Raw genomic sequence first — 26,265 nt, forward strand, 5'->3', positions numbered from 1 at the left:
CACTGCTCCAGACTGAGGGTTTGGTCAAGACCTCTCAAAAGTAATAAAAGTCATCAAAAGAGAGGCTTCTGGCCTGGCCAGTGTGGCTCAGTGGTTGAGTGTCAACCCATGTACCAAGAGGTTGCCGATTTGATTCCCTGTTGAGGTACGTGCCCTGGTTGTAGGCCAAATCCCCAGTGGGGGGCATGCAGGAGGCAATCAATTGATATTCTCTCATTGATGTTTCTATCTCTCTGTCCCTCTCCCTTCCTCTCTCTCTAAAATCAATAAAGAAAAAAAGAGAGAGAGAGAGAGACTTCTGAGGACCTATCTCTGGTGATGCAAGAAAAGAAGGGAGCTGTTGAAAAACACCATATATCTATGCCAGACAAGTGTGAAAGCTGAACCACAAAGAGAAAGAGGAGATGGAAGATTTTGAAGGAGTGGTCAGCAGGTTGCACTTGTGGGGCCTGTAGACAAAAGGAAAAGACTGTCCAGGAAGCCAGCCTAGGACAGGCCAATGCTCACCAGAAGTTGATGCAAACAGCACAGAAGCCCTAACCGGTTTGGCTCAGCAGTTAGAGAGTCAACCCTTGGACTGAAGGGTCATGGGTTCAATTCACAGTCAAGGGCACATACCTGGGTTGCAGGTTCAATGCCCAGTACTGGTCCGAGTCATGCAGGAAGCAACCAATTGATGTGTCTCTCTCACATCAATGTTTCTCTCTCTCTCTCCCTCCCTTCCACTTTTATCTAAAAGTCAATGGACAATATATCCTCCGGTAAGGTTTAACAAAAAAATGTTTAAAAAAAAGAAAAAAAAACCAGCACAGAAAGCAGGAGCATAGTAAGGTCCAGAAACCTGGCTTTTCGCCTCCCCACCAGGGTACTCCAGGAGAGCCAGACAGACCCTGCTCCTGCCCTTTCCCCAGTAGAGAAGTGGGGACATGGGCAAAAGAGGGGACATGGTTCTTGGCACAAAGAACACAGGCCTCACGTGGGTGAGGAGCTGAGTCTAACCAAGTTGTTAGTCCTCTGTGTCCTCCAATTACCCCTTTGGCAAGTTTCTCTTTAAAGGTCCCCAACTCATCATTCCTCTAGGGTAACCCATCCCCACAGGATCCCACCTCTCTATGGCCTCCTTGATGGACAGGAGGAGATAGTGATCATGATCTGGGACTGGGGCAGGACTATTAGTGACAGCAAAGTCCTCAGATCCCAAAGTTAACATTCTGATGTGGGAATTTGGACACCAGCCCAACAGTGAAAAGGATGGCTTTGCCTAAGTAACTATTCAAATTACATACATGTATGGCTTCCTAATAGAGAACCCCCCAGAAGACTACAGGGGGTCAGGGAAAGGCAAGAGGATGGAAAATATGAAGAAAAAGGAAACTAAAGAGTAAGAAAGAGAAAGATACAACAAGTGAGATTACAGAGCTGTGACATTTTATGGGCTCTGTGGAAACAAATGCAAAGCTGCTAAATGAAAAATGGCCTCGAGAAATGAGCAACCCCACACCTCAATTCATAGGGAAAGAGGAAGGAAACTCTGTCTGACCCATGTATTCACAGGACTCAGAGGAAAATTCCAGCTGTTTCCAATATTCCCTAAACCATAGAAATAGGAAAGAGATGATCCACAGGCTTATAGGGGAGAGGCCCTGGGAGCTCCTGGACATCGGTGATTGATACATCCAGAGGTGGAAAGGGGAAGATGAAGGTTAGTGGGGCGAGGAGAGAAAGACAGAGGGGCAGTGGGTGATACCTGTATCACAGACTGGCAGGAAAACAAAACGAGATCATATGTGATCCCCTAGCACAGAGTGTGATAGAGGTTTAAGTCCCTTGTCTGCCATCCTAGCGCTCCCAGAGCAAACTCTTTTGGCCACAGAACCAGACCCAGCTGATGCAAGGCTAGCTATATAGTCATTACTCACCCCACTTAGTTTAAACATTCACTGTATTGCTGCAGGAATGCTGCACTTGATTGTGATTGCTACCCCAGTCCCATGAGGGTGTGTTGTGGTGCTAGTTTCTTCCCCAAGTCTGAAAAATTTGGAATTCTAAAACTTACCTGGTCCCATTTCAGACATTTAGTTCTGATTCCCCTTCCTTTTCTTACCTCTGTGAAAAAAGCAACTTATCCTCTGTGGGGTTGGGAGAGGGGACATGCCAATTAGCATGAACCCTGAATAGGGCTACAAAGTGGGCATCTTTGTGCACAAGTGTGTGACTAAGAGAGGTGGTGACTGCACAGTCAACACTTTATAAAAGAGGCAGGCACAGGTGGGTTAAATTCTCCCTGAGCACAAGAGACGGAAATGAAGTTGCCTGTTGGAGGGGATAACTTTAAAGAGCGGCAGATCTTGTGACAGTTTGCTCTTTAACAACTCTCCCCAGCACCCTGCACCCAGCACCCAACACGCAGAAAGGGTGGAGGGGTAAGAGGTTGCTGCTGTATAAGAAAAAAAAGCAAAGAAGAAAAAAAAAACACCTACAGCTGCTGCCCAAGAGGTGCAAAGAGGAGGAAACAGCGCCCAGCACAAAGGCCAGCAGTTAGCGACTGGAGCACAGAAAGAGCTCCCTGGGCAGAAGCCATGGCCTGGCCACCTTACCGCTGGCTGTGGGTTCTGGCGACTCTGGCAGGGCTTTCAGCTACCCCAGGCCCCAGGAGCTGCCCAGAGAAGCACTACTGGGCTCAGGGAAGACTGTGTTGCCAAATGTGTGAACCAGGTAAGAGAGGAGGCCTTGGCAGGGAAGGCTACCGGTGAGAGAGGACTGGGTTGGGGGAAGGGAAGCAGACACTCCAGCAAGGAGAGGAATCCTGCAGCACCTGAGGCACCACACTGCAGAGGACAGAGAAGCAGCCTCCCTTGAGCCTTGACCCTGGACCTCTTCTGGCTCACAGGAACATTCCTCAAGAAGCACTGTGATGGGAACAGAAAGGCTGCTCAGTGTGACCCATGTATACCAGGGATCTCCTTCTCACCAGACCACAACTCCCGACCCCACTGTGAGAACTGCCGGCACTGTAACTCTGGTGAGATGGGCAAGCATTTGGGGAGCAAGGTGGCAGAGCTGGGTAAGGAAGAGCAAAGAGGGGGTAGAGTCAGAGCTTCAGGTGCTTCAAGGTTACAGCAAGTGGAACCAATGCTGGGAAAGGGGGCACTCTGGGAGTGGGCATGTTGATGTGATGGGAGAACTCTAGTGTTTAGGGAAGGAGTAAGCAAAATTTGAGGGACTGCTGAGAATGAGTCTATGGTTGGCATCAAGACAATAAAAACCAGGAAGTAGCTCTAGGACCCCTGATTTCAGCAGAGCAACTGCACATACATACATTCCTGAATGAATTGGGTTTGAAGTGCACATTGCTTGAAACTTTTTCTTTTTTTTTTTTTATCCTCACCTGAGGACATTTTTCTATTTTTTGTTCAGGTGAAGTGGGAAGGAGAGAGGGGAAGAGAGAGAGAAACATCGACGTGAAAGGGACACATCAAGTGGCTGCCACCAACCAACCAGGGCCAGGGACAAACTGCAACCGAGGAACGCGCCCTTGGGGAACCAAACCGAGGTCTCTCTGGACTGCAGGCCGACGCTCTAACTGCTGAGCCAAACCGGCCAGGGCCAATACATCTTTTTCAGGACATAATACCAGCCAGTAGATAACAACCATTCTTTGAACAAAAGCCAAATGAGGAAAACAATGTGTTTGTGGCTTTTTTTCTTATTTTGTAATTTCATTTTTTTTAAAAGTAAGATGTATATCTGTGGCTGTGTTAGGAATCCTTTATTATTTCTCCATTTTAGCTAGAATTTAAGAAATGATGTGCCAGCATACGTAGTGTAGCAGATTTTAAAGTGGATGCTTTAAACAGATGTCCTGCTGTCCTGCAAATCAACTACTCCACTAGTTGCCTGTAAAATGTGTTTGGTCTCACTAGGCTTTTAACACTGTATTCTTTAAAAACTAAATAAAAAAGTTTTTGCCATTGCAAATCAAACAGCAACATCTAAAATACACAAGCATCCCTCAGTCCAGTTAACTTAAAAATATGATTGTTAACAGATGTTTTTCTCTTCTTGAAAGCAACCCCAGCACGGTTGAAAGGTTTTTTTTGTTTTTTTTGTGTTGTTGTTGTTTTTCTGTTCTGATCCTCACCTGAGGACATTTTTTCATTTATCTTTAGACAGATTAGGAGGGAGAGAGAGAGAAAAAAACACCAATGTGAGAGACACATCAACTGGTTGCCACCCGCGCAACCCGGGCCAGGGACGAACCGCAAGCGAGGTATGTGCCCGGGTCTCGTTGGTCTGCGGGGATGCTCTAACTGCTGAGCCAAACCGGCCAGGGTTGAAAATTTTTAATTCAAAACCTGCCCCACGAACTCAGCAGGCCCCACCACAAAGCCTTTCCCAGTACTGAGCCAGTCTATACTCCCTTCGCTATGTTCCAGCCCAGCTCAATCCATGATCCATTTCTGTGAAACACAGCCCCGAGGTTCCCCAAAGCACCCAGGCAGCACCTGTCTGCAGGACTGGGGGCGGGGAGACGGGAACAGGGAGGAGGCGGAGTGAGTTTGGTCCTCTTCAACCTCAGTATTCCCATCTGTAAAATAGAGAAGTATCAGGTACCTGCCTGGAATTTTGTTCACGGGTTATTCATGGTGAAAAAAACACCTTAGGTCTCTGGTTACTCATCACTAAAAATGGCACTTCAACCATTTTTACCCAATCCCAGGCCCTTCTTTAGCCTTTTCCTTTCTTTTTGACAGACACCCTCATGATCACCCCCTATTAGTCACCTTCTGTTTAAACTGGTGCTGATTATACCTGAGTCCAATTGGTACCAACATCTCAAGTTTTACACTTGTAATATGTATAGCTCTCTATAAGTATATTATAATTCAATTGTAAAAGTCTCAGTGAGAGCCCTGGCCAGTTTGGCTCAGCGGTTAGAGCATCGGCCTGTGGCCAGAGAGACCTGGGTTCAGTTCCTGCTAAGGGCATGTAACCTCAGTTGCAGTCTGTCCCCGGCCCTGGTTGGGTCGTGCGGGTGGCAACCACTCGATGTGTCCCTTTCACATCGATGTTTCTCTCTCTCCCTCCCACTCTATCTGAACGAAAAATGGAAAAATGTCCTCAGGCGAGGATAAAAAATAAAATAAAAAAATTTTTTTAAAGTCTTAGTGACTCAGAACCATGAATTTTCTAAAAGGTCCAAGTTTTCCCTTAATCACAATAATACTAACGGCAAAGGTACTGGGTGATGGTGAGGGAGGGGGCGGCCTTTGTTGGGGCGATGTGGGCCTAGGGGAGAGGATTAAGCAAGTAGAGCCTGCAGGTCTCTGAGGCCTGAGCATGTTGTGTTCCTCCGGCCTCCTCTGTCTCCAGGTCATCGCATTCGAAACTGTACCCCCACTGCCAACGCTGTGTGTGCCTGCCCCAAGGGCTGGGAGTGCAGGGACGAGGAGTGCACTGAGTGTGATCCTGCTCCAAAGCCCTCGCAGACCCCTCATCTACTGCAGGCCCCAGGCCCACACCCACACTCCACCCACTTACCTCACACTGGAAGTAAGTTCCAGGAAACTCTTTGTCCAGTCACTTGGGGTAAGGGTCACCCTCAAGTACCACCCCTTCTGTGCCAACCCCCACATAAGTTGCCTGGTTGGCCCGTCTTTGCCTTTCCATCTCATCAAATGCTTCTCAGGCCTCTTAGGCTTTCCCTGTAGGCTTCCTGCTGCTGCTCACCCTATCTCTGTCTTTCCAGAGATGCTGGAGGCCAGGACAGCCAGGCACAAGCAGACTCTGGCTGACTGCAGTCCACCTGCCCCTGCTCTCTCAACTCAATGGCCACGTGAGTTTTCTCCATATTCCCTACTCCAAGAGAGAATGTATATGGGAGAGTCCAAGAGAGAAGCCAGCCAGAAAGCTCCTAGAAGTGGAGAAGAGCAGAGTTTAGGGACGAGGAAAGGACTTGGTCCCATGGTGGGGTCAGGGGAGGAGGAGAGAGGCAGGGATGAAGAGAGGCCTGGGCTGAGGGGAATCAAGGTTGAGGCCCTCCCCCAAATCCCTTGTGTGGCCCCTGCCTATCACAGCCCAGAGGTCCCTGTGCAGCTCAGATTGCATCCGCATCTTTGTGATCCTGTCTGGAATGTTTCTTGTTTGCACCACGGCCGGAGCCCTGTTCCTCCATCAACAAAGAAAATATGGACTAAGTAAGAGACAAAACACAGTCTCCAGTCCTGTCCCTGACCCCACCCCACCTTCTCAGCCCTGCCACCCATGCTTGGGACGTTGTGGAAGCCTCCCTAGCTCCATCTTATCAACTCTGGCTTCTGCCTAGTCTTCCTCTCCTCTTAGCTGAGGCCTTCCTGACAGCCCTCCCCCAAGCTTACCTCCTTTGCTAATCTCTTCTCCCTTAACCCCCTCCCCTGACCAGTGGCCAAGATTCATCTGTTTCTGCTTCTGCAGACAAAGGAGAAAGTCCAGTGGCGCCTGCTGAGCCTTGTCCTTACAGCTGTCCCAGGGAGGAGGAAGGTGATGCCATCCCCATTCAGGAGGATTACCGAAAACCTGAGCCTGCTTCCTACCTCTGAGCTGGCACTCCCCAGAGTGGGGTCATCACTGCAATAAAGGCCTAGCCTCCATCACCCCCCACCGACTACCCAAAGGCAATGAGACCCAGGACCCCCAATTTCAGTACCATGCTCTCATCAGGACCCTTTCCTGAGTGCAGACTTGAGAAAGTGCCTTTCAAGACTGGCAGAGACAAGGGAGGTGGAGGGTGGAAAGCAGGATGTGTTCTGGCCCAGCCAGCTTCACCTCCGTGCCGGAGTTCCAGCTGTAAAACACACATCAGCCTACAGAAGCCCCATGTGCTGGATCTAGAAAGTCAGCAAAATAAAGTGACAGACTGCCACACACAGCCTCTCTGAAATTCCAACCTCACAAAGCAGGCCACTCCCAGCCTCATCTCCAAGGGAGGAGCTTTCTCCGAAGCTGACTTGTGATGGGGCCTGCCCAACAGGAGGGGAGGGGCGAGAGGAGGTGTGGTACCAACAGAAAATGAGAAAAGCTTCCCAGACTGCGCGGGTTCCCACTTCTAGCTTTGGTCTCTCCCCCCCACCCCACCTCCTCTTCCCTACATCTCCACTTTCTTGGGGCTGGTGGGGAGCCAAAGGGTGCATGCAGGGAAATCAGGTCTTGAACTCACCAGAGGATTACGGGGGGTGGAGGGGTTGGAAAGAACAGTGAACAGGTTTCTGGCACCAGCAACAAATGGCTACACCCAGAGGCAAAGGCAGCCGCAGTGGCACTTCCTCAAAGTGAAAGTGAAAGAGAAGTAAGCAGAGGACAGAAGAGAAACCCACTGGCTGTCGGCCACCAAGGGGTGTTTGGAGAGACCCCTCTTCTCCGACAGAGACCTTGCAAGCAGGGAGGCTGTGGAGGGCAGCAGAGGAGGGCCTGAGAGCAGCCCCCATGGGCGCAAAGGGGTGGTGCCTGCTGCTCTGCTTGGCTCTGTCCGGAGGAGCTGCAGACACCGGTGAGTGGGGAGCAGGCTGGAGGGCAGTGTTGGGCCGGGGAAGCACCAGATGGCCACACTCCCGGATTACAGAAGGGGAAAGGAGCCAATTGCTTCTAAGCCCAACAGGAGAAAGGCGTAGTGGCTGACAAAGGAACTACTTATATTGGGGAGAGAGGCTGAGAACGGTGGGGGAAAGGACAAATGAAAGAGGGGCTTTCACAGTGAATGTGGTAGGGGCCACTGTCCTACGGGAGAGGGGACACCTTCAGAAAAGGAAGGAAGGAGACCCCAGGGGGGAGAGGGGAAGGCCACAGGTTACGGCGGAGAGCAGAGCAGACCTGTGGGCTGGCTAGGAAATCGAGAAGATGGCTGCCAGCACCCCTAGGCTGCACGAATGTCCGTCTTCTCGCCCAATGGCAATGTTGCTCCTTTATTTGCTTTTGCTGAGAATTCCTTAGCTTGAAAATAGTTTCTCATTTGATGGGTGGAAATAAAAGTGAAAACATAAACCCATCTGAGCAAGGAAAATCCAGGACTTTAAATAACTCACACCAAGAAGTATGTCGCTGGAAAGGCAGGTGCTTCCCAGAAAGCTGATCTGGGAGATGACAAGAGAGGGACACAGAGAGCTAGGACCCTGGAAGACAACTTTTACCCTTGATGACTTCACAGTTAGGGGCAGGGAGTGAGTACAAAAATAACTTTCTGGCCCCAGCCAGTGTGACTCAGTAGTTAGAGCATCGGCTTGCACATGGAAGGGTCACAGGTTCGATTCCCAATCAAGGGCACATACCTGGGTTGCAGGTTCAACCCACAGCTCTGGTCAGGGTGCATGTGGGAGGCAACCAATTGATGTCTCTCTCTCTCACATCGATGTTTCTCTCTCCCCACCTCCCACTCTCTCTAAAAAATTAATGGAAAAAATATCCTCAAGTGAGAATTAACAAAAAGAACTTCCTGGGCGGGAGGGTGGGGCTTCAGCCGTCTTTTCCCTGCAGCAGAAAGGCAGTGGCGGGCAGTGGACGTGGTCTTGGACTGCTTCTTGGTGGAGGAAGGGAAGTACCGTGGAGGTTTTGTCAGTGATAAGAACGTGGTGAAGGCCTTGCTGGTGCTGAGGCAGGTGCCAGTGCTGGACGATGGCTCCCTGGAAGGCTTCACCGATTTCCAAGTGAGCACACTGGCCAAAGACAACCCACTTGTTACCTTTGAGGCCTCAGGTAAGAGCCACCACCCTGCGTCCCAGTCCTTCTGGCCTCCCTCCATTGGGACAGCCCGGTTCCCAGTACACCCACCTTCATCCGCTTCCTAGGTTCTCAATCCAGTTCAACCTCTGCACCGCCTTTCTCCCCCAGTGAACCTGGTACAGATTCCCCACGCAAAGGCCTTGCTCCATGCTGACTGCAGCGAGAAGGAGGTGACCTGTGACATCTCCCGCTATTTTCTCCAGGCCAGACAAGAGGCCACTTTTGAGACAGCAGCTTGGTTCCTCACCAACATGCAGGTGTCTGGAGGGGGACCCAGTGTCTCCATTGTGATGAAGACTCTCGGGGATGCTGAGAACAGGGCTGTCTCACCTTCCAAGCTGGACCTGCCCCTGGGCCCTCAGGGGACTGTGCTGACTACAGGTGAGAAAATGAAAAGTAGTAGAAAGTTTTGTTTTGTTTATTAAGCGGTCAGAGATGGAATAATAGAAGAAGAAGAAAGGGAGCAAGTCCACCTCCATCCACATCGGTCATCTCAGGGTGTCCCCTCAACTTCGGTCCTTTCTTTCTTTTTTAAATATATTTTATTGATTTTTTTAGAGAGAGAGGAAGGGAGAGATAGAAATATTGATGTGAGAAAGAAACATCGATCAGCTGCCTCCTGCACGGCCCCCACTGGGGATCGAGCCCGCAACCCAGGCATATGCCCTGACTGGGAATCGAATCAGTCCATGAGATGACATTCAATTCACTGAGCCATAACAGCTGGGCTCGGTCCTTCCTTTTGAAAGACCCAAAATGGGGCTAATTTTCTCCTCACTGTGTTGCCTGAGCATCACTGTGATGCTCTAGTCACATAGGCTGTTTGTAGTAGTGTTACTGGGCCAACTACCATTTTTCTCCCAGTGAAAAGCCAGCCTGGGCTGGTGTTTGACTAGAGCAAAGCCCAGGGATTCAGAATTTATTCATTATCCCTTGTTAATAAAACCCTTGCCCTCTCCAACGCACCACATCCCAGAGGGCACAGGAAATTAAGAACATGATAGGTTTCTCCAGAGTTCACTGAATCTAGTATTTTACCTCCAGAAAGGGATATCCAAGTCCAAAGATTAGGGAGCTACCTACCTATCCTTAGAAAGCCCCAGAACACTTGACCTTTCTGTGGTCCAACCTAAATTTATCCTGCTACATCAGAAACAAGGGGTCCTCATGTCTGTCCAGTGTAAACCACAGTCCTGGTAATAACTAGATATGTTAAACCTACAAAAGGTGAAAGAATAATATAATGAACGCCCATATTATCATTCATCTAGATCCACCAGTTGTGAACATTTGCCATGTTCTCTCTATAGACAGACAGATACCCCTGAACCAATTGAAAGTTGCAGAAATCCCAACACTTCACCCCAAATGCTGCCATGTATAGCATGGGGTTTATAACCAAAGACAGGGATATTCTCCTCCATAATCACAGAACCATCACCTCAGCAAACAAAGTGTGCGGTTGTCTACCGTGGTGCAGACAAAAAGGGGATACGGTGTGTCAAGAATTTTAAGAACATATTTGCCAGGGCAGTCTATTCCCACCTCCCCCCACCAAAAGCTTATACACCACTGAGCACCATACTTAAGATGAGTATTTTTTAAATGATGCAATAATACTGTCAAGTATAAAGTCCACATTCAAACTTCACCGATGACCCTAATAATGTTCTTTTTAGCTTTCTGGTTTTGTAAAGTCCAGGATTCAAACAAGAATTGTACATTGCATTTAGTTATCTTGTGCCTTTATTCCAGAATAGTCTTTCATAGCACTGACATTTTTTGAAGAGCCCAGGCCCTTGTCTTGTAGTATATCCCACCATTTGGATTTGTCTGATTGTGTTCCTCGTTAGATTTAGGCTCAGCATGTCTGGCACAAATACTACTACTGTGTGCTTTTTACTTGATTTTATCTTTTAAATCCACACCTGAGGACATGCTTAGTAGAGAGGAAGGGGGAGAGAGAGAAACATCAATGTGAAAGAGAAACATTAATCATACATGCCCCAATCAGAGATTGAACCCATAACCAAGGTATGTGCCCTGACTGGGAATCAAACCAACAACCTTTTGGTGCACAGAATAAGGCTCAACCGACTAAGCCACTCTGGCCAGGCGTACTGCCTACTTTTTGCTTTTTATTTTTATTTTTTGTTAATCCTCACCCAAGGATATTTTTCCATTGATTTTTATTTATTTTCCTTTATTGATGTTAGAGGAAGGGAGAGGGAAACAGAATAGAAACATCTATGAGAGAGAACATCGACTGGCCGCCTCCTGCATGACTCCCATTGGGGATCAGGCCCACAACCTGGACATGTGCCCTGACTGGGAATCGAACCAGTTGACCTCTTGGTGCATAGGTGGATGCTCAACCACTGAGCCATGCCGGCCAGGCTTTCCACTGATTTTAGATAGAGTAGAAGGGAGGAAAGGAGAAAGAGAAACATCAATGTGAGACACATCGATTGGTTTCCTCCTGAGCCAGGGATCAAACCCACAACCCAGGTACACGCCCTTGCCTAGGAATCAACCCCACCCACAACCCTTCAGCCTGTGGGTCAACACTCTAGTTGCTGAGCCAAACTGGCCAGGTCCTGTGTGCTTTTTAAACTCTTACTCCTGCCCAGCGAGTGTGGCTCAGTGGATTGAGCATCCTCCCATGGACTGAGAGGTCCCAGTTTGATTCCCAGTCAGGGCTCATGCCTGGGTCAAGGGCTCCATCCCCAGTAGGGGGTGTGCAGAGGCAGCTGATTGATGTTTTTGTTTCTCTCTCTCTCTCTCTCTAAAAAAAGCAATAAAACACATTTTAAAAAGTAATTAATTAATTAATTAAACTCTTACTCCTACTTAGTCTTCACAGCAGCCTTGCCTTCAGCAGGTGAGCTTGGCAACACTAAGTGACTTGTCCAAGGTCACAGAGGTATCATATGGAGGAAGCAAGATTCCAAAATGCTTTCTGCTACTCCAGTGGTTCTTACCCAAGAGTCAGCATGTATATTTTCCTGGTGAGAGGTCCATAGCTTTGATCAGATTATCCAGGGGTGACTCCAAAATAGTTAAGATTACCATGTGTGCCACGCTACCTTTCCAGAGCCCCATTTCTTTGTGGTTCCATCTGTTTGGGAAATGAACTCAACTGGCCTCATTATCTAGGAAAGGAGGCAGGGTCAAATGTATGCCCACAGCTCAGCGGTCAGGTGGCTTCAAGAGGAAGCTGTCCACCATCATCCCTCTTTCTCTCACCACAGTGGAGTTCCAGGTGACAACACATACCCCATCCCTGAATTTCCTACTGGGGTCCTCAGCCTCCCTGCACTGCGGCTTCTCCATGGCACCAGGCTTGGACCTCACCAAAGTGGAGTGGCGGCTACAGCATAAAGGCAATGGTCAGCTGGTGTACAGCTGGACCACGGGGCAGGGGCAGGCCAAGCGACAGGGCGCTACCCTGGATCCTGAGCAGCTCCTCATGGCTGGAGACGCCTCCCTCAACCTACCCAGCCTTACTCTGAAGGACGAGGGGGCCTATATTTGCCAAATCACCACCTCTCTGTTCCAAGCTCAACAAATCATCAACCTCCATGTCCAAGGTGAGGCTAGAACCTGCTTATCTGGGGGAGAAAAACAGGGAGTATATGCTTATTGGCAGTGTCTTCCAGAGACCCAAATACAGGGCACTTCCTGAGAGGCAGACTGCATCCCCACAACCTAATTGCCATCTCCACCCTAGAAGCATGGACGGCATCACATTGTCTCCAATCACACTCCAGGATAAACCCATTGAGAAACTTCCCAGCCCAGTATCTGGCTGCCCTACCCTGGCTGGCTGCCTCCATCACACATTTTAAAGGAGCAGCAGTAAACCAAGGAGGGGCAGTGGGAGTGGTCCTGATGGAGAGTTTTTCATCCCTGATACCCTTTAAAATCACTGGCTTTTTCCTGGCTGGTTTGGTTCGGGGGTTAGAGCATCGACCTGTGGACCAGAGAGATCCAGGTTCAGTTCCCGCTAAGGGCATGTACTTTGGTTGCAGTTTGTCCCCGGCCCCGGTTGGGGTCGTGTGGGTGGCAGTCAGTTGATGTTTCTCTCTCTCTCTTCCTCCCTCTCTCCCTCCCGTTCTATCTGAAGATAAATGCAAAAATGTCCTCGGGTGAGGATAAATAAATAAATTAAAAAAAAATTTTTTTTATGGCTGAGCATCGTCCCATGGACTGGGAGGTACTGGTTCAATTCCTGGTCAGGGCACATGCCCGCATTTCAGGCTCAATCCCCAGTAGGGGGCATGCAGAAGGCAGCCAATCGATGTTTCTCTCTCTCTCCCTTCCTTTCTCTAAAAAAAAAACAATAAAAACATATTTACAAAAAATAAATAAAATAAAATCACTGGCGTATAGTGATAAGAAGCAAGCCAACCTTTAGTTGGTTTTACTATTGCTTTTCAATTACCTTTGGAATATGTACCCCTTTGTGGCCTGCATTCAGGTGAACTCCTCATCTGCCCCTTGGCACTCCACTGAGGAAGAAACGTCAGCCTCTGCAACCTAGCTCACTCTCAGCAGGGAGAGAAGGCTTTAGGCTCCTGTGTCCCATTGATCCCTCTGGAATCTTACTCCTCCTTTCTTCCAGCTTCCCCCAAAGTACGACTGAGCCTGGTAAAGGAAGCTCTGGCACCCACCCTCATCTGCAACATCGCTGGCTATTATCCTCTGGATGTGACTGTGACGTGGACCCGAGAGGAGCTGGGTGGAGCCCCAGTCCCAGTCTCTGAGGCCTCCTTCTCCAGCCTCCGGCAAAGCCCAGAGGGCACCTACAGCATCTCTTCCTTCCTGAAGGCAGAACCTGGCCCTGCAGGTGCCACTTACACCTGTCAGGTCACCCACATCTCCCTGGAGGAGCCCATCAAGACCAGCACCTGGGCGGCCCCACCAGGTACTGGGGTGCCCTCCTCTCCCCACGTCTATCATGGGCTCATGGCTCTCCTACCCCATGCTCCTCTTTGGTCTTGTTCTGCTTCCCACCATGTTATGTTCACAGCCCCAGCTTCTTTCTCAAAGTAGCAGCCTCCATAGCTGCCACCACACATCCTGAGACTGGTACATCACAGGTGCCAGGACACCAGGCAATGTGCTGGAGTTGAAGGCTGAATAATTCCTCATCCCGCCCTTGAGGAGCTTCCTCCAGCTGGAGGGACTGACTAGGCAGACAAGATGACCTAGGAAGGGTGGGGCAGGGGGCATGCAAACCAAGTTAGGTAGCTCGAGGGGCAAGGAAACCCCAACACAGGAAGAACGGCATGTCTGACAGCCGAATATAAAGCAGCCTAAAGAAGACTTAGACCTGCACAGCTAGTGTCAAGGATGTGAGGGAAAAGGGGAAAGTAGCCTAAAGCTTGAGAGGTGATTATATTTATTAAGCATTTACATGACTCCCATTGTACTGATGAGTGAACTGGCACTTACAGACGTTAAGCAGTTTGCCCAAGGTCACCTATCTAGTAAATCGTAAAAGGTAAAATGTGAAAAACAGGAGCCTGAAGCCCTCTACTGCTGTTAGTGGGCTGATACCAATGGGCCTTCAAGCTGGAATGTCATCCTGAAGCAACAGGTTATTAAAAGGTTTTAAACAGGAAAGAATCAGTACCCAGAATGCAAACACCCAGGAGCACTAGGCATTATTATTTAAGACTGGGGTTTTGTCTCAGCTCACATCACTCCCCAGCTGTTTACAAAATTCTAGTTTAACTGTCAATAACTATCTAATCTTGGAAAGCAATTAAAAAAAAATGTTGTCCTGAGGTGGGAAAAGGTAGATAATTCTGTGTGTAGTAACACACAAGCATCCAACAACCCTGAGCAAGTGTGAATGCTACTGTGTGCCCAGTTCCCGGGTGAGAGCAGAACATCTGATATGAGGTCCCCATCCAGGGACTCACACACATTCCTTTGTCCTCCTGCTGGTGTGGGCTGAGCTAGGTCCTGCCCACTGATTCCTGCCTACATCTGTCTCACCTACAGAGCAGAGAACTATGACCTTTGGAGTCCTTTTTGCCAGCAGCCTCTTCCTTCTTACACTGCTGTACCTGGGACTTCAGAGATGGCAAGGTAAGAGCCTGGCTGCCCTCAGCTCTTCCCCAACCCACCTCCCTCATAGACCAGCCTCCACTACCTCCCTCCCCACACCACCTCCCCACCCAGACTAGATGAAGCCCAAGCATCACAAGTTCTAGCCAGCCTCCCCCATAGCCCCAATTTTGGGGTTACCCCCGCTGAAACCAACCTCACTCCCTCTTGTTCTCTCCTAGCTACCTCATCCAAGGTCTGCCAAGACTCCAAGGCCCCATGGGTAGTCACTGTCCTGCCTCAGAGTAAAAAGAAAGAGTAGTCACATTCTCCCTGAAGCACTCTAAGCCAAGGCTGAGAGCTCAAAAAGACCCGAAAAAAAGCAAGAAGAACACACAGATCACAGGTGCACTGGCTCTGGCTCTGAATATGTGCAGGACTCTGCCTCCCTTCATTATGTCCCTGGGCTAAACAGAAAACATGAAGAGGTAAGAGAGCAACAGGAAGGCAGAATGTTTGGGTGGAGGTTAAAAGAGCCAGACTTGCCCTGGCCGGTTTGGCTCAGCGGTTGGAGCATCAGCCTGCAAACCAGAGAGTCCCAGGTTCAGGTCCCACTAGGGGCACACACCAAAAAAAAAAAGGACATTATTTTGCCCTGGCCAGTTTGGTTCAGTGGTTAGAGCATCAGACTGCGGTCCAGAGACCCGAGTTCAGTGTCCGATAAGGGCACGTACCTTGGTTGCAGTCTGTCCCCAGCCCTGGTTGGATCGTGAGTGGGAGGCGGCCACTCAATGTGTCCCTTTCACATCGATGTTTCTCTCTCCCACTCTAGCTGAACAAAAAATGGAGGAATGTCCTTGGGTGAGAATAAAAAAATAAATTAAAAAATTATAAAAAAAAAAAAAAAGAGCTGGATTTGAGGTGTGGTAGTGGGAAAAGAAAATGGGAATAAATTAAGAAAGGAGTACGTGAAGGACAGAGGGGCAAAGGGGTGGTGGTCAGTAATACTGAACTCTGTCCAAATAAAAGCCTCCTGGGTCCTTGGAGGAAAAGCTTTTCCACTTTCCTGTCTTTCCCCATGCTGTACCCAAATGAGCTGTGTCCCCAAGCCTAGCTGCAAAGTGTTCCAGGTGTAAAATAAAGGCGCTCAAAGGCAGCCCCAGGGGTCCATCTCAGTTGCTCTGTGTAACCTGGAGCTGTAATTAAGGTTCTGCTCCCTTAGATAGGTGCTGGGTATCTCAGGATACCTACAAACTCCTCACTCCTACTATTCCTCAAACTACTCAGCTGCAAGGGAGAGACTTCTCTTTTTATACATTTCTAAAATTTGCCAGTCAAGCCCTGGCCGGTTTGGGTCAGCGGTTAGAGCATCAGCCCACGGTCCAGAGAGAGCCGGGTTCGGTTCCCACTAAGGGCACGTACCTCGGTTGCAGTTTGTCCCCAGCCCCGGTTGGGGTCGTGTGGGTGGCAACCACTCAATGTGTCTCTCTCACATCCATGTTTCTCTCTCTCTCTTCCTCTCTCCCTCTCGCTCTATCTGAAGATGAATGCAAAGGTGTCCTCAGGTGATAAAATTAATTAATTAATTAAAATAAAATAAAATCTGCCAGTCAAGCCCAGCCAGTGTAGCTCAGTGGATTGATCATCATCCCATGGACTGAGAGGTCCCGATTCAATTGCCAGTCTGGGCACATGCCTGGGTTGCAGGCTCAATCCCCGGTGAGGGGTGTGCAGGAGGCAGCCAATCAATGTGTCCCTCTCACATTGATGTTTCTCTCTCTCCCTTCCTCTCTAAAAAAATCAATGAAAACATATTTTTTTAAAAATGTTTAAAATTCGCCAGTCAATACAGTGGAACTCAGCACAAGGGAAGGAGGTAGATAAGAGATGTCTGAGAAAACCTTGAGTTGTTTGTCAGTGTAAGATCCCCACCCAACTTCCTGTCGTCACTTCCTCTCACTAGCACCTGGAAGAGTTGGGCTGCTTCAGGCATGAATGCTGAGATGGTGACCACTTCCTCTGCCAACACATAGCTCTTTAATCTCCAGAAGACCATCTAACGTGCATAAACCAGCCCTTCTAGCCTAAAGCAACATCAGACTAGAAAGAAACAACATTCTCCTCCTCCCCCCCTCTCCTCGGTAATTCCAACCCAAACAACAACCAAGTCAGTGTAGTTAGTTAGGAATTTGTATTTTTTGCCTTTGTTCAGGATACATGAAATTGGTAAATATGCCACATGCCTTTGGTGAAGTACAACTGTTATTATTCTGTACAAGTCTGAGATTGAGGTTAGGAAAAAAGACAAAGGTGATGACAGACACAGTGGAAACCCCACATCATTTCATGGCAAACCGAAGAGATGTGGGAAGCTTGGCTTCATTTGATTGCAAAGTCCCAGGGTTTAGTTGCATATTTGCTCATGCACGTGGGTGGTAGGAGAGAAGGGAAACAGCAAAGACACAAAAGAGGGTACACGGTGGGATGAAAAAGGAAGTAGAAGGGCTGATATTTCCAAAAGAACAACGCCAACTATATCTGGTGAAGCTCAAAGAGGCAGAAACCCAGGAAATAATTCCTGTGACACAGATGGGTAGGCCAAGAGGGTGAATTTGCTCCAGGTTTGGAACACATCGAAGATAGTGGTGGTTCTTCTCCAGCGGTGACCCCCTGCATTAGGCAAGGAGGAGCCCAGAAGAGAGTGGAGACCTTCGAGGGGAATCGTTGGGAGGGTACATTGAATGCTTTCTTCCAGTTCTTCAGTCCCTCCCCGGGGCAGGACGAAGAGAATGTGGGAAACAGGGGCAAAGGGAGAGGAAGGATGGTTTTGTGCAATGAAATGCTGCTGCATGGAAAGTGAGCGTCCAGACCCAGCCCAGCCTGGCCTCAGCCTCTTCCTGCTTGTGGACCAGAGGAAAAAAGGAATACAGGAGCCTGGGTGTTTCCCCTTCTGTTGCCAGCCTGCTTGCCTCCCCTCACACTGTGGTCTATCCTACTCAGTACCCTATCCTGAAGCCAAGCAGTGGCCCCCACGACAGGCTACCATCTTCAGATTCCAGTCTATACTCACAAACCATGCAAAGAGGAGAAAAGGAAAGGAGATAAGTGGAATGCAGATGGGTACACGTGGTTTAGCAGGGGAGTATCACGCAGGAAAAACAGAGAGGTGGTAGATGAGAAGGCCCCATGACAGGACAGACTGTCTACAGGCTATCCCACCTCCCACCCGAAGACTGAGCAGGTATACTGGGCTTCTCTATATACTCAGAATCGGCCAAGCCTCAGGAAGAACATCTTGCTTCTTAATTGTCTTTGGCAAGTACATGGGGGTGGTGTGGAGGAAGGAAGTCCCTGAAAGTCCAAGGACCCTTACACTCCTTAATCAAAAGGAAGGGAGGAACAGGACCCTCCTTAACGAGAGGGCAAGAAGTAGTTTCCTCTGAGGTTATTTTCAAATTAGGCCCTTTACTCACTGTTTCTCCCTAACTAAGGCATTTTATCTTTATCTATGCCAACAATTAAAACTAACTGAGTCCTAAATTTTGGCTATATGAAATTATTTGGTGCTCTCATGAACAGTACAGAATGCTGCAGAACATGTGGACAAGAGACAGCCCCTTCCAGTTATGAGCTTATGGGACTGCTTCCAGGATGGCAATGAGAGACCTGGTATTTTTCACAATTAATATGTGTTCTCCAGGTCTTTGGAGAACAAAGTAAAAGGCTGTAAGATCCCTGAAGATGTAGAAAATCTTGGACTAACAGATTAGAAATAACTGCAAAAAACCTCTTAGGTTTTACTATCTAAGTATTACTATATATGCACCAGGACCAAGTAGAACTTTGGGCCCACCCAGGATCCTCTTCAGGCCCGGCATAGGAGAACAGCTCCAAGTGACTTGGGCAGCCCTGAGTGAGCCACCATTTTCGCAGGTATTCATGGCTTCCTCCTGCCAGTGGCCTGGTGTTTCCTGGAGGCACCATGGGCACTGATACCCTTCTCCTCCCCCAAACTTGGCACTTTCTTGGGCATGTCACTACAGCTACGCCCCGTCCCCTTCCCTTGGCCTCCAGCTCTTTTTGGCTTTGGAGGGATTTGCGAATATATAAGAAGTGGGTATGGAGGAGGTGCCAGCTATTGCTCTTCAGGTAGTTACTTCAAGACTGCGCCAGGAGCAGCATTTCTAGTGTTGAGGGGCATAGTGCAAAGGAAAGCAACAAAAAAGGAGGAACGGGCCATGGAGAAGCCTGGGTTGGGATGGAGGAGTGTAGATGGGGAAGTCTGTTGAGAGAGCAAACAAGGAGAGGAACATGAGTTTGGATGGCAATGGAGGACAGGGAAGGAGTGGCACATTCTCAAGTACAAAAGTAGACTGGACACAGGAATCAGGAAGTTCCAGTTGGAAAAGAGAGAGAGACAGAAGAAAACAAGAGGACAAATTACATCAAATTACTAGACATTCGGGTCTTTCCATTGTAGTTGTCCCATCCCCATGTCTCCCTCTGACCCAAGACATTGACAAACAGCGTAGCCCCACTTCCTCAGAATAAGAGGGACCATCTTCCCACAATATCTTGCAGAGGGAATCCTTGTCCATCAAGAAAGTCCTTTGCCACCTGGCTGGTTTTGCTCAGTGGTTAGAACATCAGCCCGCAGACCAATGAGTCGCAAGTTCGATTCTGGTCAAGGGCATGTACCTCAGTTGCGATTGTCCCCGGCGCTGGTCCGGTCATGCGGGAGGCAACCAGTCAATGTGGCTCTATCATGTAGATGTGTCTCTCCGTCTCTCTCTCTCCCTCCCTCCCACTCTATCTGATAATAAGAAAAATATCCTCAGGTGAGGAATAAAAAAAAAAGTCCTTTGGCCTTGGCCCTGGCCAGTTTTGCTCAGCGGTTAGAACGTTGGCCTACGGTCCAGAGAGACCCGGGTTCGATTCCCGCTAAGGGCACGTGCCTCAGTTGCAGTTTGTCCCTGGCCCTGGTTAGTCGTGCGGGTGGCAGCCACTCGATGTGTCCCTTTCACATCGATGTCTCTCTCTGTCTCTCTCTGTCTCTCTCTGTCTCTCTCTGTCTCTCTCTCTCTCTTCCTCTCTCTCCCTCCCACTCTATCTGAATAAAAAATGGAAAAAAAAATGTCCTCAGGTGAGGATTTAAAAAAAAAAGTCCTTTGCCTTTGCCCTTCCTCCCTCCTGAACCAGGTGATGATCCCACAATAGTGATCTCCATACCTCAGTCAGAGCAGCCCCACTCCCCGGGCAGGCAGCCAGGGCCGGGAGAAGATTCCAAGACCTTCCCACCTCTTCACCCCACAATTAACCTCAGCGATACTTACTTACAATAACTACCACGATGATGGCACAGATGGCTCCCAGCATGATCATCATCTGAGGAAACATTGACAAAAAAATGGATCCTTGGACTTGGGAAAGGAAGAAAAGAGCCAGGAAGAGAACTTCCTCTGTCCTTGGGACAGTGCAAGAAACCACCCATTACCCAGGAGATCTGCAGGCCTTTTAGGGAGGGCCCAATCCTTATGCTCCTCATCAGACAATAACCCCTGTACCACAGCTGAAGCTCCTCAGAAACATCAGAGCTCTGGCAGCTTGCTCCTGTTTCCTTAGATCCTGTTGCTTTGAAAGGAACTGCAATGGATCTTCAGTCAATGGGTTCATTTTTTGTTGTGAAGTATTCAGCTCATTCCTAAAAGCTGTACACATATATATATATATATATATATATATATATATATATATATCTGTGTCATTGTGTTCATGTTGGGTGTGTCTGAGGAAGGGAGGGCCAGGTGAGAATTCTTCCAGGGGTCCTCTTGCCAAAAGCAACTTGACTAACCATTTCCAAATGTCTCAGGGTATCACTGGCTCCCAGTTAGTGGGGCTGAAAGCTCTAGCCTACCCTGGTGGCCAATTCAGGGTAATGCAGCTCAAGGAGGCTTTCAAGACCCTCTGGAGAAGAGTTCTGCAGGGCAAAGATCCTGCACCACTAAAGGGAAGGAATGTAGAACCTGAGGGTTTTTCTTGCCTTCTGTGAGTTGTGGTCTGGGAAAAAGAAAGGGGAAAGGACAAGGAAATTCACCTTGCAGTCTTTCCACCAATACTTCCTCTTTAGCTTGGCAGCACTGCTCTCAAAGTGTGATGCTTCCACCTGCAACGCGTCAGCTCTGTTGTCCAGCTCTGACAGTATCTCATCCCTCTTCAGGACCTTGTCCACATTCACACGCATGATATCCACCACCTGAGGGGGGCGCAGAAACAAAGCTGCTTAGCTCGCCACCAGAGAAGGGGGAAAGAACAATGACCACAGGTTTGCACTGTGTAACTCCAACTGATACCTTGCCTCCCAAAGCCTTTAGCTATAAAAAAGTTTCTAAACTTCTATGATTTGGAAACTCTCAGAGAAAAACTCTCCACCTACCTCTTCTACTTGTGCCTGAGTTTGCTGTAATCGTCTGTTACTGCTCGTATTAGAAGGGCCAGCGGGACCCCCACCTGGGGAAGCCCCTTCTGCCCCTTCAGTGGGTGGCTGAGTTGGAGCAGACCTGTGGAGAGAAGTGGACAGAGTACACAAAGTACTCAAGACAAGAAAGGAATCACGTGCATTGTCACCCCACACATCAAATCCATGTCAATTAGGTTATCATATGCAATTAGAAGGGGTTCTACCTCCTTGACAATACCAAGTAGGGAGATGCAGCACAGTGGCAAGAAGCAAAAGATAAAAGATCCTATAACAACATTTAGATGGGGCTCAGGGACATCCAGGATGGCATCGAGAGATCTTATTTGGGCCACCTTCTGACACAATGGTTACAGGGACTAATGTGCCAGCTTTGGCCTCAATGGCATCTCCCTGACTGTCAGAAGCCTTTCACATGAAGTCAAACTGGAAACCTCCAATTCAGGTTAGAAAAAAACTGTATAAAAAAACGAAAACCTCAGGACAAGCCTATGGACTGAACAGCTCTATCTTGCAAAGCTTAAATCTAAAAGGAAATGCCCTGGCTGGTTTGGGTCAGCAGGAGAGCAGCGGCCCACGGACTAATGAGTCAAGGGTTCAATTCTGGCCAAGGGCATGTACCTCAGTTGCAGTTCGTCCCCGGCCCTGATTGGGGTCGTGTAGGGGGCAGCCAGTTGATGGGTCCCTCTTATATCGATGTTTCTCTCTCCTTTTCTCTACCTCTCTCTCCCTTCCACTATATCTGAAAATAAATGGGAAAATGCCCTCAGGTGAGGGTTTAAAAAAATTAAAATTAAAAAGAAAGAGCAAGCTCACAGACTCTGTTTAAGGGGATCCACTTACTGGTTATGTTTCATGCAATAATTAGTAGTACATTGGGGTTGCTTTAAGGACAACTTGGAGAATCACCAAAGACATAGCCTCTGTAGGTGGAGTGAGTCAGGACAGTTTGCTTGCTTGGTTTTTTGGCAAAGAAATGGGGCTTTCACTTAGATAGAACTGGGGCCTAAAGCAATTACGTTAATTATGAAACTGTTCCAAGAACACAGACAGGAGGCAAAATGAAGGGAAATGGGCCTCAATGTACAGGCATCATAGACATTCTGTTCCTTCTTTTTCTATATCTGGCAAGAAGTAGACTACCCTAGTTCCTTACGTCCCAAAGAGAAATCTTGGTTTTCATTACTACACACAGTAATTGTTCTCTTTCCCTTAGCCTTAGAAAGGATTAACCTCATATGAGGTGTTCAAGATAAACTCCTTTTTATGTCCCAACACATCAAGGCTAAATTCACCTTCTAAAGTATTACTAGAAGTCTAATCTAAGGCATGAGATTTTCTCTTCCAAGGAAGAACCCACCAGCAGGAGGGAGATCTCTCAAATTTGATGGATAATAGATATTATAATAAGAACTCCTCAAACAGAAGCTGAATCTCACAAAACATACTTCATAGGAGTAGTCTAAGAATAAATGATCCAGGGATTTTTTTAAAAAATTTTTTTATTGATTTTAGAGAGAGAGGAAGGGAGAAAGAGAGATAGAAACATCGATGAGAGAGAACATCAATTGGCCACCTCTTGCATGACCCCCACTGGGGATCTGGCCCACAACATGGGCATGTGCCCTGATGGGGAATTGAACCAGCGACCTCTTGGTGCATGGGTCGACACTCAACCACTGAGTCACACCAGTTGGGCTGATCCAGGGATTAAACCATCACCAAGTCACCACAAAGGGAATGCCCTGACTGCTCCCAATAGAATGAATACCCAGAAGTTCCTCATCCCTAAGTGAATTTCTTTCCATCTGAAAAGACAGAATAATGCCTCAGAGAGGCTATACTAGATTACATCTGACTTATCCCCATTTAAGGAATCACTCTCATTTCTAAGGCACAAAGGTGGCAAAGGAAAGAAAGATATAAAGCCATGGAAGCCACAAGACTCTTGTGCTACTACTGAACTATGCAATCTAGTTCTGACTGAAGATGGAAAATTAGATGAGTAGGTAGAAGGTATTGTTTGGTCTTGGAAGTAGTCCGGGATTGTGGCACTAATGACAAGATTAAAGTCAGAGGCCTCTGATGCCCTGCTAGTCAGCATACTTTCTCCATCTCCTTCGGTTCATCCTACATAGGTGTTACTGGGAACCAGTCAGCTAAGAAGGATCCTCCTTCCCCAAATGAAAACAAATCAAAGCCTAGGACTTGGCCAAAATGCACTGAATGCCACATAGTTAAAACTGTAGAAATCAAAATGTGAAATGGTTATAAAGCATTTGAAGGGACGATTCCACTTCCTATCTGTTGGGAGCTGGGAACACACAGCAGTAAAATGTCCAGAACAGTTACAATCCTTATGTATTATAATGAAATCTTTTCCCTTTTTTTTTTTTTTTTGTCACTGAGAGAAGCAATACAAATATATCTAGGACCAGGCCAGGACTCCAGGCAATAACAAGAAAGAAAAATCTCTATCAGACATATTATGGTCTTGACAGGGAGGCATTTCATTTGTCTAGCCATGGTTCTCCCTCAGGATCTTAGGATGGGTATGATGTTGAAGATGGTCAGAGACTAAATTTAAGACAGGGATCCTCAGCTCTATTTCTCTTCCAAATACTTGGCTAAGACTTAATGACAAAAACACCTCAGGGTGGCCTTTGGATGAATGGCTGCTCGGAATCACATGGCATTGCCCCCTGAGTTTTTCTGAGCCGCCCACTTGGCGCCAGAGAGCTGGCTGATAAGTTTCTGGAGCTTTGCTCACTGCCAAAGTGAGCAACATGTACAACAGTTGCGGTGCGAGACATACACAAATCCAGAAATGGTAGGGCAACTTAAGTTACTACTAACTGGCAGGTGCACCTATGACTGTCTTTCCAGAGGTACTAAGTACAAATTCAAGCAGAGGACAAGGAAGAGCCTCAAGCCCCCTACCCGAAAACTCCATGCACCACCTTTGCCCTCTCCCGGGCTCCACAATACCAAAACCGGAACCAGGCGCCCCTCAGGTGAGAAGAGAAGGTGCAATGAATGTGGGATCCTTGCGCCCCTGCCCCGCCTGTAGGGTGCTGGCTGTGGCTGGTGCAAGAGTAGGGTACTGCCCTCCTCTCTGGGATGGTCAGGTCTGGGGGCTGCGGGCGAAGGAGGTTCCCCGCGTCGCTGCAGCTGCTGCAATGCGCCATTTTCCGTACCGCAGAGTCTGGCGCGGGGGTGAAAGTTGGCAAGGAGGGTCGAGCTCCCCACACCAGAGTCAACTCACATTTCTCTGACAGAGTAAGGGCTGCTCTCCTCTTCGGATTGCTGCGGCGAGACGCCGGCGAGGGGAACCCTGCGGCGGAAGTCGACGGAACTGCTGAGCTCCTCCAGCTGACCACCTCGAGCTCGAGCTGCGCTGGACCTTACTGCAGCTGCCGTCTGGGTCCCAGTCTTTATTAGCGCCAGACACGCCTCCCCGGTAAAGTTGACAATGCCGCGGCCCAATCCACGCCCGGGACAGGCGCCAGTCCAAGCGAAGCCCCAGCAAATTGGCCAATGAAAGCTCTCCTCTCAACCCGACCGAAAGGAGGGGTCGTGAGGCTCATTCACCGACCAATATAACTATAGTTGGCTTACCTGTCTAACTACGCGACAGGCGTAGAGGAAACGCGCGCCTGCCTTGGAGGGGCTACTCCAACAGTTTAAGTTTAGTCCTTTTTGGTACCTCCCAGCCAATCACTGAACAGTTTCTGAAGTCCGAGCCCGCCCGAGGGCCCCAGCGCCAGCAGCGCCAGCCAATCGCGCCGCTTCCACCGACAGCCGCCGCGGGGCCGGCTCGCAGAGGCCGGGACTCCGGAGTCTAGGGTAGGCGGTGGTTGGTCAGCCTGCGCACAGCGCTGCCGCCCACCCCTGCTGGCGTTCCACCCCCCTGCCCGCCTCTGACAACCCTGAGGAGGCAGAAGCTGTCAAGGTGGAACGGGCCCAAGTACCGGGCGCGGGGTTCCGTCCCACCAGAGCAGATATGGAGGCTTCGTTCATCCGTTTCCTTCCACATTGCCAACAAGCTCCTCACACAGTGTATCCTAAATTGAACTTCGCGCCAAACCTGCTCCTCCTATCCCTTCCAGGTAGGTTACTACATCCCCTCGGTTGTCCAAACCGGAAGCCGTCCTAGAATTCTTCCCCCTTCGTCTTTACCCCTCTGATAATTCACCAAGTTGAGTCGATCTTTCCTTTTTAATATTTCAAGAATTATCTCCCGACTCTCTGGCCTACTTTAGATTCTTATCCGTTGTAAAACTCACCATTAATTTAGTTCCCGCTAGGAAAAAAACGGGTGGCAAATAAACTGACACAATGCTTTCTTATCAGTTAGAGAGTTTATATTTATTGGAAGTGTAGATTTATATAGAGATTTTCATCATATTTCTCTCGTGCATACGTAAAAAGGAAAATAGAAAAGAACAACATAACAGTATTCCTAAAACTTCACATTCAGAGGCTGACTCTTATGATTCATTTTTTGACTCAGTCTTAGATGTTCATGATTTTTCACACAATGTAGTCGTCAAGGACTTTGAGCAGACAGCATTTCTTAAGAGTGTTCCTCTTCTGTCTCTGGAATTTTCTTCCAAGCCTCAGACACTCATTTGGCTAAGTTATAGTGAAACATCCCAATTTAGATGTTAAAATGGGGGGAGGGAGGGGTGTCTCTTAGAATCAATGAAATATATCTTTCTGTTTCTAGTCTTGCCCTCCTTTATATCTATCCTCTAAGAAACCAGGATGATCTATCCAAATGTCACAACCCTGCTTAAAACTATTAAACAGTTGCTCTTAGAAACATAATGTACTGATCATGTGTTTATCCCATCCATCTGCTATAACCACATCAAAATGACAATTTGTAGGAACTGAAATCTCTCAAAGACAAAAATAAAGGGAGGAAATGTTTCTAGCAGCATGAACACCTAAGTATCCCCACCAACTTTCCCCTGGAA

The 26,265-nt window shown here is 48.4% G+C and overlaps 3 protein-coding genes across 7 annotated transcripts; 2 read left to right on the forward strand and 1 right to left on the reverse strand.

The window, feature by feature from the left end:
• Positions 1 to 2,302: 2,302 nt before the first annotated feature.
• CD27 (CD27 molecule) lies at positions 2,303 to 7,006 on the forward strand. Of its 2 annotated transcripts, XM_036251299.1 has the most exons (6): positions 2,303 to 2,715; positions 2,891 to 3,022; positions 5,374 to 5,553; positions 5,750 to 5,836; positions 6,078 to 6,197; positions 6,454 to 7,006. In XM_036251299.1, the coding sequence occupies exons 1-6, from the start codon at positions 2,580 to 2,582 to the stop codon at positions 6,576 to 6,578; spliced, it is 780 nt and encodes a 259-aa protein (XP_036107192.1). In that variant the 5' UTR covers positions 2,303 to 2,579; the 3' UTR covers positions 6,579 to 7,006. The 2 variants fall into 2 exon arrangements, with proteins under 2 accessions (XP_036107192.1, XP_036107193.1); XM_036251300.1 differs by lacking the exon at positions 6,078 to 6,197.
• An 88-nt stretch (positions 7,007 to 7,094) lies between these two features.
• On the forward strand, positions 7,095 to 15,443 carry TAPBPL (TAP binding protein like). Of its 3 annotated transcripts, none has more exons than XM_036251296.1 (7): positions 7,095 to 7,525; positions 8,506 to 8,724; positions 8,860 to 9,132; positions 12,003 to 12,341; positions 13,376 to 13,678; positions 14,764 to 14,850; positions 15,051 to 15,443. In XM_036251296.1, the coding sequence occupies exons 1-7, from the start codon at positions 7,462 to 7,464 to the stop codon at positions 15,128 to 15,130; spliced, it is 1,365 nt and encodes a 454-aa protein (XP_036107189.1). In that variant the 5' UTR covers positions 7,095 to 7,461; the 3' UTR covers positions 15,131 to 15,443. The 3 variants fall into 3 exon arrangements, with proteins under 3 accessions (XP_036107189.1, XP_036107190.1, XP_036107191.1); XM_036251297.1 differs by having other exon boundaries at positions 8,509 to 8,724; XM_036251298.1 differs by lacking the exon at positions 12,003 to 12,341 and having other exon boundaries at positions 7,098 to 7,525.
• A 3,373-nt stretch (positions 15,444 to 18,816) lies between these two features.
• Positions 18,817 to 24,690, reverse strand: VAMP1 (vesicle associated membrane protein 1). 2 transcript variants are annotated; one of them, XM_036251301.1, is made up of 5 exons: positions 24,549 to 24,690; positions 21,242 to 21,365; positions 20,903 to 21,061; positions 20,142 to 20,193; positions 18,817 to 19,090 (listed from the first exon to the last, which is right to left on the reverse strand). In XM_036251301.1, coding segments are annotated over exons 1-5 (435 nt in total). In that variant the 5' UTR covers positions 24,551 to 24,690; the 3' UTR covers positions 18,817 to 18,992. The 2 variants fall into 2 exon arrangements, with proteins under 2 accessions (XP_036107194.1, XP_036107195.1); XM_036251302.1 differs by having other exon boundaries at positions 18,817 to 19,181.
• Positions 24,691 to 26,265: the final 1,575 nt, after the last annotated feature.

Source organism: Molossus molossus, unplaced genomic scaffold (genome assembly GCF_014108415.1).
Source record: "Molossus molossus isolate mMolMol1 unplaced genomic scaffold, mMolMol1.p scaffold_m16_p_10, whole genome shotgun sequence".
In the NCBI taxonomy this organism is placed as follows: domain Eukaryota; kingdom Metazoa; phylum Chordata; class Mammalia; order Chiroptera; family Molossidae; genus Molossus; species Molossus molossus.

Coding starts and splice junctions, on each gene's coding strand:
- CD27 (XM_036251299.1), top strand. CDS start 2,580: ATGGCCTGGCCACCTTACCGCTGGCTGTGGGTTCTGGCGACTCTGGCA. Junction 2,716..2,890: donor TTGCCAAATGTGTGAACCAG/GTAAGAGAGGAG, acceptor TCTGGCTCACAG/GAACATTCCTCAAGAAGCAC. Junction 5,554..5,749: donor CCACTTACCTCACACTGGAA/GTAAGTTCCAGG, acceptor CTGTCTTTCCAG/AGATGCTGGAGGCCAGGACA.
- TAPBPL (XM_036251296.1), top strand. CDS start 7,462: ATGGGCGCAAAGGGGTGGTGCCTGCTGCTCTGCTTGGCTCTGTCCGGA. Junction 7,526..8,505: donor CGGAGGAGCTGCAGACACCG/GTGAGTGGGGAG, acceptor TTTTCCCTGCAG/CAGAAAGGCAGTGGCGGGCA. Junction 13,679..14,763: donor CACCTGGGCGGCCCCACCAG/GTACTGGGGTGC, acceptor TCTCACCTACAG/AGCAGAGAACTATGACCTTT.
- VAMP1 (XM_036251301.1), bottom strand. Junction 20,194..20,902: donor ATTGGTGGAAAGACTGCAAG/GTGAATTTCCTT, acceptor ATGTTTCCTCAG/ATGATGATCATGCTGGGAGC. Junction 19,091..20,141: donor CATCGTGGTAGTTATTGTAA/GTAAGTATCGCT, acceptor CTCTCTCAACAG/ACTTCCCCATCTACACTCCT.